At 41.2% G+C, this 17,538-nt stretch overlaps 1 protein-coding gene across 1 annotated transcript in view; it reads right to left on the reverse strand.

The window, feature by feature from the left end:
• LOC115110717 (nebulin-like) overlaps positions 1-17,538 on the reverse strand; it is an 81,125-nt gene that overhangs the window by 61,965 nt on the left and 1,622 nt on the right. Inside the window, exons 4-29 of the mRNA XM_065013442.1 lie at positions 13,233-13,307; positions 11,569-11,679; positions 11,251-11,358; positions 10,899-11,108; positions 10,572-10,676; positions 9,621-9,725; positions 8,957-9,061; positions 8,736-8,843; positions 7,764-7,880; positions 6,987-7,088; positions 6,485-6,592; positions 6,186-6,294; positions 5,935-6,032; positions 5,221-5,325; positions 4,885-4,992; positions 4,638-4,751; positions 4,142-4,339; positions 3,820-3,927; positions 3,502-3,600; positions 3,135-3,239; positions 2,783-2,890; positions 2,352-2,663; positions 1,745-1,951; positions 1,450-1,554; positions 1,017-1,124; positions 585-896 (exon numbers count right to left, since the gene is read on the reverse strand). Of these exons, the coding sequence (XP_064869514.1) occupies positions 585-896; positions 1,017-1,124; positions 1,450-1,554; positions 1,745-1,951; positions 2,352-2,663; positions 2,783-2,890; positions 3,135-3,239; positions 3,502-3,600; positions 3,820-3,927; positions 4,142-4,339; positions 4,638-4,751; positions 4,885-4,992; positions 5,221-5,325; positions 5,935-6,032; positions 6,186-6,294; positions 6,485-6,592; positions 6,987-7,088; positions 7,764-7,880; positions 8,736-8,843; positions 8,957-9,061; positions 9,621-9,725; positions 10,572-10,676; positions 10,899-11,108; positions 11,251-11,358; positions 11,569-11,679; positions 13,233-13,307 (3,450 nt within the window). The remainder of the gene's footprint in view (positions 1-584; positions 897-1,016; positions 1,125-1,449; positions 1,555-1,744; positions 1,952-2,351; positions 2,664-2,782; positions 2,891-3,134; positions 3,240-3,501; positions 3,601-3,819; positions 3,928-4,141; positions 4,340-4,637; positions 4,752-4,884; positions 4,993-5,220; positions 5,326-5,934; positions 6,033-6,185; positions 6,295-6,484; positions 6,593-6,986; positions 7,089-7,763; positions 7,881-8,735; positions 8,844-8,956; positions 9,062-9,620; positions 9,726-10,571; positions 10,677-10,898; positions 11,109-11,250; positions 11,359-11,568; positions 11,680-13,232; positions 13,308-17,538) is intronic.

Genomic DNA, 17,538 nt, shown 5'->3' on the forward strand with positions numbered 1-17,538 from the left:
ACAGGTATCAGGGAAGGTATCAGGACAATTATTAGGCCAAGTATGCGGCCAGGATAGGTATCAGGGCAGGACAGGTATCACAACATGTATCAGAACAGGACAGGTATCAGGACAGGTATCAAGACAGGACAGGTATCAGTAAAGGTATCAAAACAGGTATCAGGACAGGACAGGGCAGGTATCAGGTCAGGTATCAGGACAGGTATCAGGTCAGGTATCAGGACAGGTATCAGGACATGACTGGTATTAGGCCAGATATCAGGACAGTTATCAGGGAAGGTATCAGGACAGATATCAGAATAGGGCAGGTATCAGGACAGGTACCAGGGCAGGTATCAGGACAGGTATCAGAACAGGGCAGGTATCAGGACAGGTATCAGACAGGTTGCATAACTCAAAATACACTATTGTTCACAAAAATCATTACTACTATTGTCAGCAATGGATGCGGTTAGTGTTGATGCCCACCGGATCGATAGTAGTTACTGCTTATGCACACAGGTCGATAGTACACTTACTCAGTCAAGCCTGGTTTCATACCATCATTATGGTATTGAATGGCAAGGATATTGAAATGAACTCACGTCACTCTGGATCTCCATCATGGTACGAGCCAGCTGAACAGGCATAGCCTCAGGGAGAAGAGTGTAGTTGTGGAGGCTCTTCCTGTAGCCAGCATAGGTTTGTGCTGCGGAGGCTTGCTTAGCATGTGTAACACTCATCATGTCAACTGGGGAGCAGTACTTCAGCTTGGACTTGTGGTAGTCCTTCTTGTAGTTCCTCTCACTCTGCATCTTGGCCACCTGCATGTAGTGCACCAGCAAGGGGTCATCCTGAAGATTACGGCAGCCCACTTGTTTGCCTCTTCCCTTCTCGTACGCCAGCTTGTACTTGTACTGTACAGGAAATACAATGATGAATGTAAATACCATGAATAGCATGTCATGATTATGGTCAACTATGGTTAATCAATAAACCAAAATACAGATTTAGAATTTCTTCCAATTAATACATACATTGCTGGCAATATTAGTGCAGGCCCTGGCAGCGAGGATGGGGATGGCATCTGCCTTCATCTGGTGTCCTTTGAGAATGTCTTGACGGTGAGCGTATGTGTAATAGTTCTGTGATGAGGAGAACGAGAAATAAACACATTACTTACAGACACATTTCAATGAATGCATCATGGTAATATATATATGTGTGTGTGTGTGTGTGTGTGTGTGTGTGTGTGTGTGTGTGTGTGTGTGTGTGTGTGTGTGTGTGTGTGTGTGTGTGTGTGTGTGTGTGTGTGTGTGTGTAAAATAGGACTGTAATCAGTCAACATATAACCAACTATACAGTATAATAAAGGCACATTTAAATGAATGCATGGATATGTATGTGTATTGATTGTGTATGATAGCAAAGGTATATAATAGTATGGACAGTGATCAACATGTAACCAACCGTGCTGATGTTGACAGCGTTGTATTTGGCTTGCATAAACTCTGGTGCATCTGCAGGGAGATTGTAGGTGTGCAGGAACTGCTCTCCACTGGCTTTATAGTCATGCTGCAAAAAAAAAACACGTAACAACAATAGATTTAAATCAATACTTCTGTTCAGTTCAATTAAATTCCATGCAACAAAATGTATTTAATACAAAGTGTATTTCAACCGAATGTATTCAATAGAGAAATTCAATTCAATGGACAACCATGGATTAGATTTTTGGCCTTCCTAGTAAGTAAATACTACTCACAACATTCATAATCTTTTGGTTCTGCTTGCACAGCTCCATATTCATGCCGTCCATCTTGCTGGTGAATTTAAAGTTTTCAGGGTGCTGCCTGTACTTGTGCTCATCCAGAGCGGCGCCGGCCTGCTTGGCTAGCTCCACTGGAATGGATCCGATAGGGATCCAGCCAGTTCCCTTCACATAGTTCTCCCAGTCCGCTTTGTAGTTCACCTGCATCCGGCAAGGAGAGGAGACAATGTGAGAAATGCTGCAAAAAGCCACTACAATAAAAATCTAAGATGCAGCATTACAACTTACAAGTTAAAGCTAGAGTTTCTAAAGGCCGGAGGCTAGTACTTTTCCAACCAGCCTAGTAGAAAATGTGCCAAACTAGCCACCAGGCCAGTGAAATGTTTGCAATTTTTTTATTTAACCTTTATTTAACTAGGCAAGTCAGTTAAGAACAAATTCTTATTTACAATGAAGGCCAAACCCGGCCAAACCCTAACCTGGTCGACGCTGGGTCAATTGTGCGCCGCCTATGGGACTCCCAATCACGGCAGGTTGTGATACAGCCTGGAATCGAACCAATTATTTTGTTCTATCCCTGGATAGGAGTCAGAGTACTCACATTACTGGCGTTGGTGTTCATGGTGCGAGCCAGCTCAAAGTTCATGGAGTCAGGGAGAAGACTGTAATGGTGTCGGACCTTCCTGTAGCCAATATAGGTTTGTGCTGCAGAGGCTTGCTTAGCATGTGCAACACTCATCATGTCAACTGGGGAGCAGTACTTCAGCTTGGACTTGTGGTAGTCCTTCTTGTAGTTCCTCTCACTCTGCATCTTGGCCACCTGCATGTAGTGCACCAGCAAGGGGTCATCCTGAAGATTACGGCAGCCCACTTGTTTGCCTCTTCCCTTCACATGGTCTTTCTTGTACTGGATCTGAAAGGAACAAGTAAAAAATCATCAGATAATCTGACACTATTCATCGTAGGAACATTGTTGTTGACTACATCTTGTACAGCTTTTCATGTTGTCCTGGTGATTTATTGCATACTTACATCACTGGCAATATGTCTGCCATGCTTAGCATGGATGACAGAGATAGCATCTGGCCTCATGTCGTAGCCTTTTGCAATGGTTTCCTCCCAGCTTTGCTTGTAGTAGTTCTGAAAGAAAGCAATACACTAAATAATGACACTATTTCCACGAGACACTAATACAACACATTATAGGCATGCAGTACACACCCAAGAAGCCACAGTTATATGTGGAGGGAAGATGTCTACACAGTTCAGAGTAGTGTGCTCTTTATAGAACGGGCAGGCAGTGATAATATGATAAAAACATTTGATAATTCATGAGATTAAATATGAATATGAGGCATAACTAATTAGTCTTAGTCAACAGTACCTTGCTGATGTTGTAGGCGTTGCATTTGGCCTGAAGGAACTGGGGGTCATTATGGGGCAGCGAGTACTTCTGGTGGATCTCCTCAAGACCCTTCTTGTAGTGAAGCTGCAGGGGAAGAAGAATACAAATTGCATTGAGTGCACAAACACATATTTATAGATATAAAATAGGTGTTCCATCCAAATAAATGAATTACTGATTGTTTCATCTTTATTTAAAAAAAATTAAATCCCATTTGTACTATGTTGAATATGTCACCTCTATGAAGTAAACAGTTTTCTCGACACAGGGAAACCGCCCCATGATGTCTAAATGATCTGAATAACACGGTTCTATCATCCAATAATGTTACTATAATAATACTCACATCACTCCTCATTAGCTGGTTGACCTGGGCCTGCATCATGACTGGGTGGTCAGCGATGGAGGTGAACGGGACGGTGTCTGGGTGCTGACGGTACTTTCTCTGAAGTGGAGGAACAAATGGAACAAATAGGTCAAAGCAGATGAAACCAATCTTGTTGTGTTTCTGTATTGTCAAAGCAAGAAAAGACCATACATAACAAAACATATTTTACAATTTATAGTGTTTTTATTGTGAGAGTTATGGTATGGTTTCCTGAGTATTAACTACATTATGGCAAATAAACTTAAACCTTGAACTAGATCTTGTTGTAGTAGCTACCTCATTGAGGATCTCTCCGGCTTTCTTGGCCTTCTCCACTTCCATGGAGCCGAAGGTGACCCAACCAGATCCCTTGGTGAAGTTGTTGTAGTCTGAACGGTATTCATTCTGTCGTGAGGGAAAATAACCAAGTGGGAGTAATACTTTCATTATACTTCTACCGTTTTTGAAATGCTCCAATATTATTAAAACCTTTTCCCCAGACCTTTAATAGGATGAAATCAAACCAAATCAATCAGTCAATCAATTAGATCAATCAGCCAGATGAATTAATCAATCTTTCTATCGATCAATCTATCAATCTGGTTGATGGTGTTCTCACGTCACTCTGGATGATGTTGGCATTCTTGGCCCGGTCCAGGGACATGGCGTCGTAGGGCAGGAAGTAGCGGTTGTGGATGGTCCTGTAGCCGGCCATGCTGGCGATACCCTGGGACTTCTTGGCCAGGGTGTTAGACATCATGTCCAGCGTGGTGATGTACTTGGTCTTTGTCTTCTCGTAGTCCTTCTTGTACTCACGCTGTGGAGAGAGTTTGAGAGAATTAGAAGGTGAGGCACCACATACTCTCTATGATAAAAAAGTGTTTATTTAATATAAAGTTGAGACGAGTCACAGTAAGCCCTTATACCCCTGTCACACTGACAGCCACTATCCTCATATTTCTGTTTCATACCAAAACTAAGTGGAATTGAATTTACTTTATTAGGTTTATTTGTCAAAGACATTGCACATCAACCAACATTTCAAATGTGCCAGATTAAGCTAGCCGAAACATTTTTTGTCTAATCTTGATTCCCTGGGCAGCAAAATGACTTACATCACTCTGTATTTTGGCCACGTGCATGGAGTGTAGCATCTTGGGGTCGTCATGGATGCTGAGGGCTCCCACCATCTTTCCCTTGTTCTTCTCAAAATCCTTCTTGTATTTAACCTGAGGGCAAAGAGCAAAAGTTAGGTCAAGGCCTATACTACAAAGTACACCAAAGGAAACTGTCAGCATTATCAATATAAATAGTAATATTACATGTATGTGTAGATGTTTATGTCAGTGCATGCATACTCACATCACTGGCTATATTTGTGTGGGCGCGGGCTGCAAGGATTGAGATAGCATCACCCTTAAACTCGAACTGCTTGGCTTTTGCTTTCTCCCAATCATACTTGTAACAATTCTGCACAGAGTTGCAAATACATTGAAGATATCAGTATCAAGCAAGTAAAAATCAGGAGGGTTTATCCAATGAGGTCAACGATAACCAACTACAATGATTGTGAAATGATGTCAATACTAGCATATTATTTTCAAATCATATTATAACAAATGAAATTATAACTGGATTCGATTTACAACTGTATTTTTAAAACATTATCTACAGTATCATCAACAGAATTTGGCTTACATCACTAAGGTTAAAAGCGTTAACTTTGGACTGGATGAAGAATGGGTAGTCTGGAGGCAAGGCACACTTAAACTTATCCAACTCATATGCCGCGTGGTAGTTGAGCTGGAAAAGACAGAAAGAACCTCATGAAAATACAGTAGTCAGGTACAGGAAAATGTACGGTTGGCACTATGTAGATCAGAGGAGAGCTATATTGTGGAGAAGATGAGTACTACATGGGTCATTCCACACCACTAGAGGGCAGTGCTGCCTGTCTCAAAGGAGTGAGAGGCCTCTCCTTTTCAGAGTAGTCTCTCATAACTGTCAGCCCCCCTCCTCTCATTTGAGACTAGGGTTATTTTCAGCAGACTGAATGCATGTTGCTATTAATACTACAGAGAGAGAGAGATAACTCTCTCTGGTTTCCATGGCGTCCACAGGAAGACAGCTGAGCTATGTGCTAAGTGGATGAATGAGCATATTTTCAGGCAACAGCCTTCAGGAATCTTTAATGTCATGGCAACGGCTCAACCTTGAAGTCTATTTTCTGGTATATGTTCCAAAATTCTAACAAAATTCTAAATCATATATTTTTTAACAGGTTGTTCCATTGAGGTCATAATACCTATTTTGTAAGGGAGACAGATATACGTAATTGGAATTTCATACTGTAACTATTTAAAATTGAACTTAACACTCATATAAGGTCTGTCGCAAAAGTTGAATACATACATCACTCAGCTGTTTGGCGTTGATGGCAGATTGCACTTGAACAGGCGAATCTGTCACTTGCGTAAATTTCACTGTGTCCGGATGTTGCGGTAAACTTTCTGCAAAAAAGTAAATTAAATTATATCAAAAAGTAAATTATACATATCAATATCAAGAATAAAAAAGAAAGAATTATGTCAATCTAATGTTCAATCACTAATCATAGTGCAAATGACTGGTTATAATTTGTAATATTTCTTCAAGAGGCATACTTACATCTTTACACTGTGCAACTTTCTTATAAGCCTCATATTCTGGCGTCATGGTTTGAGGATAGAAACATCTCGTCTTGATGTCCTCATAATCTGCTTTGTAATTTTGCTGAAAAGAAAGAAGAACAGATGATTCCTTTCTAATCACTGAGAGTGAAGTTGCCTGTAGTACACTGGGCCCTGGATCAAACTAGTGCCCTATATAAGGAGTAAGGAGGCATTTGGGAGACAACCAATGTCTTACTCTTAACAAAGCCTCAGAGGAGAGAACAAAATAAAAACAATGCAACATGACTTACCTCGCTCTTTATCTCCTCCACTTTCTTGCAGTGAAGCATGTAGATGTCCTCATAGCTGCCAATATAGTGTCCCTTCACCTCATTCTTATACTTGTCTTTATAATGTACCTGTGAGGGGAGATAGAGGGAGTAAAGATGAATCCATGTAAGATCCATTCGCCACTTACATACAATAAAGGAGATCCACTTTAAATGATCGTTGCTGCCATTTGTAATGTCTTTCTTGAACTAACACTCACACTTGTCTTTTCTTAATAGCACTGACTTTGCTGATAGCTACTTTATTGAGGAGAAATGTACTTACTATGACTGCGTTGTGTGGTTGTCTCACCTAGATATCTTAAGATGAATGCACTAAGTGTAAGTCACTCTGGATAAGAGTGTCTGCTAAATGACTAACATGTCAAATGTAAATGTAAAATGTGCTGTTCAATGATTTGTTGAACAATTAAAAAAACAAAACATTAACATTGTCAGTGAAGACTATGAAGGGAATACTCACGTCACTGAACTTTTGTCCAACAGAGTCCATCTTGAATTTGGGCGTGTCACAGTAGTTGATACTGGACCCCCTCGATTTCTCATAGCTGGCTTTGTACACTTTCTGCAAAAGGAGTGACCAGAGAAGAAATGATGAGCAGATAAGAATGGCAACCAAAAGTAGTTATATGTCTCAAATACATATCAAAGTTAGCACTTGGCTTTCAATTGATGAAATTCTGCAAAATGAGTAAAACTATATCCAACTATATCTTATTTCCAAATATAAGGCTCTATGAATGGCTACACTAATTATTAACAAGTTGACAGTGAATGACTAGTAACTAACTAGACTCATCAAAGTAGTGCTTGGGTCATGTTACACCTTCAGTGGGTTAACTACAGTATAAGTGGCTCCTGATAATTCAGTAAGAGGGGGGGTGCACCCTTACTTACTGTCATGATTTAACTAGCAGGAATCTGCTGTGATAACTTCTACCCTGTTAGCAGCCAACTATCAAACTGTCCAACTAGCAAACTGCCAACTGTCTAGATAAAAATGTACTAGTAAAAACTATACAAGTTCATTTGAAACACGAGTAGTGACTTTTGAGAACGGAGATGAAAGATAACTGTTGCTGTCTGCCAGAACATGGGATGGGATACTGAATGGTTTTCTGTAACTAATGACTGCCTCTCATAGAAGAGACGTGATTGTTTAGCTTCCTGTAACTTCTGTCTATTTCAGTATGACACCTGTTTGGACCAATGGTTCAGTCTCCCCGACTTAGACACTTACGTCACTCAAGATGGTGCCAGCATATCTCAGCTGCCTGAGCATAGGGTTGTCAGAGGCTGGGAGAACATTGTAGTCAGCCACCGCTTTACTCTTCTCATAGTCCTTCTTGTATTTGATCTGAGGAGAGAAGCATGGGTACAAGTCAAAACACACACTGTGATACAGTGATTCATGGCAAGTACAGTTCCCGCTCAGCCCAGTCAAAACTGTTCGCTGCTCTGGCCCCCCAATGGTGGAACAAACTCCCTCACGACGCCAGGTCAGCGGAGTCAATCACCACCTTCCGGAGACACCTGAAACCCCACCTCTTTAAGGAATACCTAGGATAGGATAAAGTAATCCTTCTCACCCCCCCCCCCCCCCCCCTTAGATGCACTATTGTAAAGTGGCTGCTCCACTGGATGTCATAAGGTGAATGCACCAATTTGTAAGTCGCTCTGGATAAGAGTGTCTGCTAAATGACTTAAATGTAAATGTTAATACAATTACTCATCATCATAGCAGATTTTGGATTGAAGTGATTAAATTGGATTGAAAAATGCTTATAGGCAATGACTCCTTCTCAAAACTAAAAAAAAAAACTACAGTTTTGTTACCACCTACGTTTTAGCCTAAATGTATTTAAACTACTGTTTGCCAGTGATTTATTCTTTATCAAGTGTTCTGACTCTGGGTACAGAACATGTGTGGGCACATCTTGATGTCTGCGTGACAAAAGAGTCACGGTGTTGACTCACGCTCTGTTTAGAGCTCGAGGTCAAACCAGTGTCGTGTGTCTCTCTGCTTGCTGCCGCATGAGATGGATCTATAAAAATATACTCAGCCAGCTCCCACTTCCCTGCTTCTTTTCTCTGAGAGAAGCAGAAGACAGCTGGTTGGTTGGTTAGCTGGTTGGTTGGTGTGTGTATGTGTGTGTTGTGTGTGCTTGTGTGTTCTCCTTTATGTCCCTCTCTTTGAGGGCTATAGACTCACTGAGCTGGCAGCGTGACCAGCCTTCTTGTTCTGTTTGTATTCTGGCGTCTCAGTTTGCATAAAATTGATTTGGTCTTTTATGTCCTCATATGCAGCCGTGTACTTTTTCTGAAATGAGAAAAGACAAATATTGAGATGACGGGTTATGACTTGATGAAGGCATACTGTAATGTAATTTATGCCAATAACTATTAATATGCTATAGAATAGTGGGCTCTTACATTGCTGATGTTGTCCATAGCCACCCTAGCAACAGCCACATCAATGTAGGGCGTCTCGCACCAGTGGCCCTTGACGTTCTTGTTGTAGTCCTCATGGTACTTGAGCTGCAAGAGAAAAGCAAGGAAAAGTCAGACTTTGGGGTCATTTAAAATTAGCTACTGAACTAAAATGGAAAAATAGAGGCATGACACAATCAAGAAACACTTAAAATATTATCTGTCAAAATGTTGCCTTAAAAGTCATTCAAAACAGAATGATATGAACATTATAGATGGACGCTGAAATGGTTTGGGCCTCTGCAGCTACAGGGGGTGTATAAAACATGTTGGGAGCGGCGGGGATTTAAAATAATCTCAGGCTATTGTCGTTGCGCCACGTCTGTCTGCCAGAACAGGGCTGCTGCCTTCCAATAATATCATGGAGCAGGTGGCAGTCATCCCCCTCTATCTCCCAGGGACAAGGACAGCAGGGCTGGGGACCTCACCCATGTCAGGCAGTGACTGACAACACCCACTGGTCCACCTTGTCCTCACTGTCAGGACTCTACAGCTGAGGGCTATGATAATGATTCTCTCAAATGTCTACATTACAATGCTGTCAAGAATGATGAGAAGCCATTGTCAATGAATCAGTGTGTGTCTGTGTGTGTGTCACACCACTTACGTCACTGCGCTGTTCAAAATTTTTCTTGGCCAACTCCATATCATTAGGGACAGCCAGAGAGGTGTACTTCGCCGTGCGTTCAGCATGACCCTTCTTGTACAAGATCTGCAGAATGGAGCAGAACAGAATGGTGAGAGGAACAGAAGAGACACAGAAGGGAGACAGGAAAGTAAGGAGAACAGTGTGTTAGAAGGGTGTGTGCTGGATTCAAACCCATATTAACACCAGCTTATTCGCTCTGAAGGCAGCAGCAGTGACCGCTAGGCCACCCCAGGCCATGACGAGATGTATCTCTAATCAATAGTTGACCTTTGACACAACATGTGATGCCTGTTAGCTACATGTGGTAATGCTCTGCTTGATGATATCTAACTGGATAAGCCAATACATTGGAACAGCGGAAATCTGAAGTTCCCTTTTTTTTTTAAGAGCGACAGCAGTGACCATTTGAATTGCATCCTACATGTAGAAATAGCTGCTCAGAGGAAATGGTTCCATATGGAACATCTGAGTCAGCAGAAAACAAAACGCTCAGGGAGCAAAAATAGAGGTTTTAAATGAAGGGGGTAAACTGTGTTTTCCCGAAGTCTGATTGATGTTGGACACCTTTACTGTCCTAATGTGATGTGAGCAATGAATTGTTCCAAGTGAATTACAAAGTGAACCACCACACTCGTGGACGTGGTTCAGCTGACTGACTGACGCAGACACTGCATTCTAGGAAGTGTTGTTGAGAAGGATATTTATGACTTACAACATTTAAATCATAGAACAACCAGTTATAACAATCACTCAGTGTAAAAAATGAATGCTGTTCAAATACAACGTACAGTAACTTTAAAACAGTACTATAAAACCGACCTAATAACACTGATATCAACTTGCTGTAATCACAAGGAAAAGTGTATTTAAGTGTAGGTTAGAATACCAACAGGTAGTTGCAGTACTCACATCACTGAGGACCTCCTGTGCCTTTGCCACCCTGCGCAGCTCAGGAGAGTCACTGTAGGGGTAGCACATGGTCTTGTCCTCATCCCAGGCCTCTGTGTACAGTTTCTGATCACAAAGAAAAACAAAAGGAGAAGTTGCATCGGCTCAAATATAGAAAAGCAATCTACCTTTTTTGGAATAAAGATGAATTACTTAGATCATTCTTGATTCATCTGAATTGAGTAATCTACGTACAAAATATTATTATTATCTCCTACGACTCAATAAATTAGCCTGGGACAAGTGTTGTAACAGCACCACTACAGTGAAGGCTGAGAATGAAGTTACCTTGCTGTAGTTGGCAGCATTCTTCACAGCCAGGACAAGCTCAGGGGCATCAGGGGGCAGTAAGTACCTGTCCTTAGTCTCATCCCACTTGGCCCTGTACAGAACCTTGCTGATCAACTCCGAGACATGCTTGACATGGGCGATCTCTCTGGCCTCCCCATCGTACAGACTGGTACACTTGACCTTATTTCCCTCCATCCGGTATTTCACCTGGTAGGGGCAATGAGTCAAGTGTAGATTTGACAAAAGTTTTATTTTGATATTATTATTAGTGACAGTGCAACATTGACTGAGACTGTGATATATGATATCTATCAGAGAAGGGGACAGAATAGAACCGAGGCCTCCATACCTCAGACAGCTGCTCCTGAGCCTTCTTGATCCGGACCATCTCAGGGGTGTCAGCAGAGATGTCATAGGGTTTCCCCTTAGCCTTGTCATAGGCATGACGATACTTGTTCTGTTAGGGACACATCGGAACAATGTAACTTCATAATCATGATCCAAAAAAGGGGGGGGGCATGAAAAAAGCATTTACTTGGGTTCTCTTCATTAGGCAATATACGGAAGAATACTGAAGGAAACAGAAAAGGGACTACCTAGACTTTTCAAAACGTTTTGCTACGATGTACCCTAATGAACATGACCTGGTTGTAATGGGCTTGCTTACGTAGGAGAACAAGTCCAGCATCTTCTGGCTGTGGGCCAGGTAAGGAGTCATGAACTTGGAGGTGTCCACCTTAGCCTTCTTCCTGACGACTCTTCTCACCGGAACGCCAGACTGGGGAACAGAGGTAAGGCTGTTAGTCATGTGTCAAACTATGACTGTTGTTCCTTTATGAGAGGAAACCAGGCCAGAGGTACACATCCATTTACAACAAAGAGGGTGGTGAGACAATACAGAGAAACCAGAAACAAGACAGAATCAATGCTACTGTAACAATGACAGAATATTAGTATTATACTAGGTGTAATATAAATAAATGGGTAAACAAGTTAATGACATTTTGACTATCATAAGTCTCTTACAAAAGGGACACGTGTGTGAAAGCAACAATGACTTAGTCTACTTCATGCTACTCTGCAAACCAAGTTCACTTACCTGCAAGAATTCATTGCAATGGTTGATAAAAAAAATCACCTTAGCTACTAATTGTGGTATTTGACTGTATCAAGGCATTAAATGAAATGATTACATGATAATGTAATTCTACATGGAGGTAATGGGATGGGAGATAATATGGTATTGGCTAGGTTAAGGTCTAGTAGGGACAGAGGATAGGACTTATTATCAGGGCTACAGGAAAAGAAATGGACTGAGGGAAAGGGACTGAATGAAAGAAAGGAAAGGGACTGAGGGAAAGGGAATGAACGAAGGAAAGCAAAGGGAGTGAGGGAAAGAAAATGAATGAAGGGAAGGAAAGGGACTGAGGGAAAGGGAATGAACGAAGGAAAGGAAAGGGACTGAGGGAAAGGGAATGAACGAAGGAAAGGAAAGGGACTGAGGGAAAGGGAATGAACGAAGGAAAGGAAAGGGACTGAACGAAGGAACGGGACTGAGGGAAAGGGACTGAACGAAGGAAAGGGACTGAATGAAGGAAAGGAAAGAGACTGAAGGAAAGGGACTGAATGAAGGAAAGGAACTGAGGGAAAGGGACTGAATGAAGGAAAGGAAAGAGACTGAGGGAAATGGACTGAATGAAGGAAAGGGACTGAGGGAAAGGGAATGAATGAAGGAAAGGAAAGGGACTGAGGGAAAGGGAATGAATGAAGGAAAGGGACTGTGGGAAAGGGAATGAACGAAGGAAAGAAGAAGGACTGAGGGAAAGGGAATGAATGACGGAAAGGAATTGAGGGAAAGGGAATTAATGAAGGAAATTAAAAGGAAAGGAGACTGAAGGAAAGGGAAGGAGAGACTGGCCATGAACGAGCCAGTGGACAAAAGCAGTGGTGAACAAGACACAATTGACTGCATGCATCATTTAGCAAAATCTGCCTATATGAGGGCTATTTCATCAATCACTCACTAGCCTGAGAAAATGTACATGAAGTCATGATTTGTGAATTACCCAAACAATCGCCTTTTTGTTTGGGAACTCACTTTTGGAATGGCCCAAAAAATGTCTTCCTCGACTTGAGTAAATTGTGAATTGTTAAACAAGGTAGTTTGTTCAATAATCCACAGGGTCACGCACATCGCCTTTTTAAACAGTATCCTTTCTAGAATTTCTCTCCTTTGTTAGGCTTACATCTGTGGAATAACCCCCATGACATGCAAGCACAACCAAAGCATCATGAGCTGCATGTGCTGTTTATTTCACTGTTGTCTTCTACCTGTTGCTTCACCTCTGCTCCCACCTGAGTTGTGGTCTGGTGAGAGGTGGTCGAAGTCACCGTCTCCTCAAAATACTATAAATATAGGAACAACTCGCTGGTTTCAAAATCGCCATTACAAGCAAAAGGAAGACATATCACAAATGTATTGGATGGAGTTTTTCCCCAGCTCTGGTGCAATAATTCCCTGATCTCTGACACATTCAGTTAGCCTTTTATACTGTAAACAACATTGATAAACAGTAATACTCATTCTTATACTCACTTAATACTCATCTGCACTGTCACCAGTGGCAGTTAAGTCAGATATTCTACTTTCAGCACTAACGTTCTGCTACAGTCTTTGACAATTAGCATAATGATATAATAACTACATTCACTATAATGTAATAAAAGGTTCCATATATCCCAGATCCCTCCAGTGACCTTGAAGGTGTCCTTTTGGATCCTGGTATATACTGTGATTACTGAAGAGTGTAATGAAGCCTCTATTCCAGGGGGAAAGAGGAGTAGGAGCCTATAATAGCCCTGAATGACTGCCTGACTGACGGCTCTGTCTGCCTGACTGACTGTGTGCTGGTTGCCTGCCTGCATCTGACAGAGCCCTCTGACCAGACCTGGGTTCAAATCTACTTACAATAATTTCAAATACTTTAGCTGGTTTTGACTGAGTGAGTTTGTCTGGGACAATGGAAACAGTAGAATATTTGCAAAACATGACCTCACTGGCTATTCTTGTTGGTTATTCCATTAACAAGTCCATTGTCCTTGTTGTAAATAGTCGCTATGAATCCAAATATAAACAAGACAGCTAAAACTGTTTTAATCCTTAGTGATTATACTAATAAATCTCCTTACTATTAGCTTAAATCAGAGAAACATACTCTACTAAACTAAAAACATTCTCACACATGTTCCCTGAATAGCCTGTGTCTAACTTGAACTAAGCCAAACTTATAACCAGTGGCCTCTGTGAGTTGAGAGTGAGACATTGTTCTCTAACTCAGGAAGGTACTCATTGCCATACCATTAATAGGGGACAGCCCGATGAACACATCTAACAACCCTATTGGTGGAACTGTCTAGAAAACCCTCGAACTAATGGTCAGAATCATCATCATTATCGTCCCGACACAACATAGGCCTGCGATTCAAATGCCAAACAGCCTACTGAAACACTGATAGACCAGAGCTGGGGAAAAATAAAATCGCAAACACTTTAAACAACAGTTGTAAGAGGCCGTTTTCTGACTCTACAAGATAGGAGGAGAATCATACAGGTACATGAACTACCCCACACCCGCTTTGTTGTTGTTCCCCAACAGGTTTTAGAAATGACAATAAACAATGGAGGACAGAGAACAGGTAGAATCTTCTTGTCAGGAGTTGGCAAGACATCACAAACAGATCTGGAATCAGGCTGAGATTCTGCTCCTACAGAGCTTAGATTTGCCTTCCTCCTCTAGCTAGCTGCTAGTTGCCTGCTGGTTTCTCTCTACATGAATCAACCTCCTAAGCACATCCTATGAGTGATGTTAGCAGACCCAAGCTCGGCTACTGGAGCTGCTACCATGTGATTTACAGCAGGCAGCACTTCTCACTATGTCAACTACTAAATGTGTATCTCCTGTGCTGTCCCGTCCCGAGAGTGTTTAACAGCCACATATCAGAGCTCAGAATAAATATTTATCTTACTGGAAGAAAAATATACTGTCAAATTGGAAGTTGAAAAGATCTCAAACTTGATTGACATTAAGAGGGAAAAGCAGCATAACATAAAACAATGTACTATCTTGAGAAAGTGCTCTTGTTCAAATCGTTAAATGCTGCATATGAAATACTTAGTGCAGTATAATCCATATTAATAACCACTTAATAACCACCCTGAAATGTCAACAAAAACTGTTGTCCTGAATGATTGTACAATCCACCCAGTTATTATCCGCAACGTAGAGTACTGTATATCCTATAAAATGCACAGCTGCATGTTTCTCCCCAGCCTGTAGATCAGATGAAAGAAGCTATCTTACTATTAAGATCAAAGTCATCTCTTTAAAAATGACCTCCAAAGTGTAGATGGAAGTAGTAGTGAAATCAGAGTGTATTGAGTTGAGCGTATTATTATTTTTCTGCATTACAAAGCATTTACATTTTTGCATTAAAGATAAATCTCTTTGAAAAAGTGGATATGTTATATGGGAACCACACAATAACTTTCCAAATACTGTAGTTCATTTTCCTAAATGTTTTGAATTTGTAACAATGACAAATCAGAAGTATCTTCCACATCCTCAATTAGGAAGAAATGATTTGGATTCCCCTATAAGTTATCAACAACATAAAGTTTAGACAAATACGAGGCTAACTTTAACCCTATTTCACCAGGAAATAAGAGATTCAGTTATTAGCCTTCTGCTTTCACTCTTCCATTGGACGCTCTGAGTGGACCATCACAAAGAAATACAACGACACAGTATGAAAATCTATGTTAGAGCTTGGGGAGCTGTCAACACTGGAATAGACTGTGTAGATTATGGTGATACTACATCTCCAGAACTGCCAGTCTGAAGCCAAACGCTTCAAAATGTTTGAATTGTGTGACAGAGGTTTTGCACCAATATTACACATGGTTGAAGAAAGGCACAGTATAATCTTACTGATACTACATGTTTATATCTAACACAAATCGTTGGTTACTTCCAACAAAATAGCAGCTCCCCAAACAATCCATAACTCTTCTGAATGGAACATCATCCCAACATTACTATACATTTTACACCAATAGTGTAAGAAATGTTATAGATGACGAATGATGATGGACTCTTCCATTCATGCATATTGCAGTGCAGTGTAACTTAATACAAATTGACAGTATCTGCAGGAATGACAGCAATGTCTTCACACTGTCTGTTGTGTAATAACTAGACCTATTACATCAGTGTGCTCCTGCCATCAAAGCCTATAGTTGTCAGTAGTTGATCTCTCTGGGAGCCTTGAAGTGGTTGGTGGTTGGTCAGGTAAAGTGTACTTCTACTACTTCTACATCGACTACCAAGTTAAAGGTGTTTTCTCATTTTGAACATCACACTGCTTAAGTGCGATGGTCCTTGTAAACAAAAGGGTGTGATTACTTTTTATGTTCATAACTGGGCTTTAAAATGTCCAAGAAAAGAGGAAAGTGGCAGGGGTTTTGATTTTAATGGCTGGTCCCTGGTCTGATTTACAGTTATCTGGACTGTACAGGGCTAGCCAGGGCCATGTCTATAGCTAGCATATAGGAAGATGCGTGTTCTTTGGAAACAGGATCTAACCCTGCTCACAGCTCAAAGACACCTGGACTCCTGAATGACTTACTGGGGTGGTATCAAAACTAAGTTACCTAGTCATAGGGACTGAGTAAAGCTAGCTAGTTAACCTGGAGACCCACCAGTACCAGAGCCAGGGAAGAGAGAAATGGTGCCGACAGAGAGGCTGTCTCGCTTCTAGTCCTTAGGAAACTTTGTTTACAAGCATTTCGCTACACTCGCAATAACATCTGCTAACCACGTGTATATGACCAATAAAATTTGATTTGATTTGACTACTGTCATAGAACTGTGGCCATAGAACTGTGGCCACTTTCACAAAATGCTAAAGGTCAATCAGACATGGCTAAAGGTCAATCAGATCTGTGAACATGGTCCCTAGCTGTGTGTTGCCGCTTTCCATGTTGTCTGTTGTCTGTAGCTTGTGAGGTGTGGAAACACTTTGTTGCTTTTATGAATTTTGTCTTGCTGCTTTTTGTTCTATGTTGCTATGTCTGTATGCTATGTCTTGCGTGTCCTATGTTGCTATGGTCTATATTGTAATTGTTTTTAATAACCTGCCCAGGGACTGCGGTTGAAAATTAGCCGGCTGGCTAAAACCGGCACTTTTACTGAAACGTTGATTAATGTGCACTGTCCCTGTAAAAAATAAAATAAACTCAACTCAATAACTCAACTCAGACCTAAGAACATATGTAGTGGGTTTGGAATAGGGTTGGGGTTCCAGTTACATTTCAATTCAGGAGGTAAACTGAAATTCTGATTCCTATTCTAATTTTCCTTGAATGAATTTCAAATCAAATCAAATCAAATTTATTTATATAGCCCTTCGTACATCAGCTGATATCTCAAAGTGCTGTACAGAAACCCAGCCTAAAACCCCAAACAGCAAACAATGCAGGTGTAAAAGCACGGTGGCTAGGAAAAACTCCCTAGAAAGGCCAAAACCTAGGAAGAAACCTAGAGAGGAACCAGGCTATGTGGGGTGGCCAGTCCTCTTC

This window comes from Oncorhynchus nerka, linkage group LG3, assembly GCF_034236695.1.
Source record: "Oncorhynchus nerka isolate Pitt River linkage group LG3, Oner_Uvic_2.0, whole genome shotgun sequence".
NCBI classification, from domain to species: Eukaryota; Metazoa; Chordata; class Actinopteri; order Salmoniformes; family Salmonidae; genus Oncorhynchus; species Oncorhynchus nerka.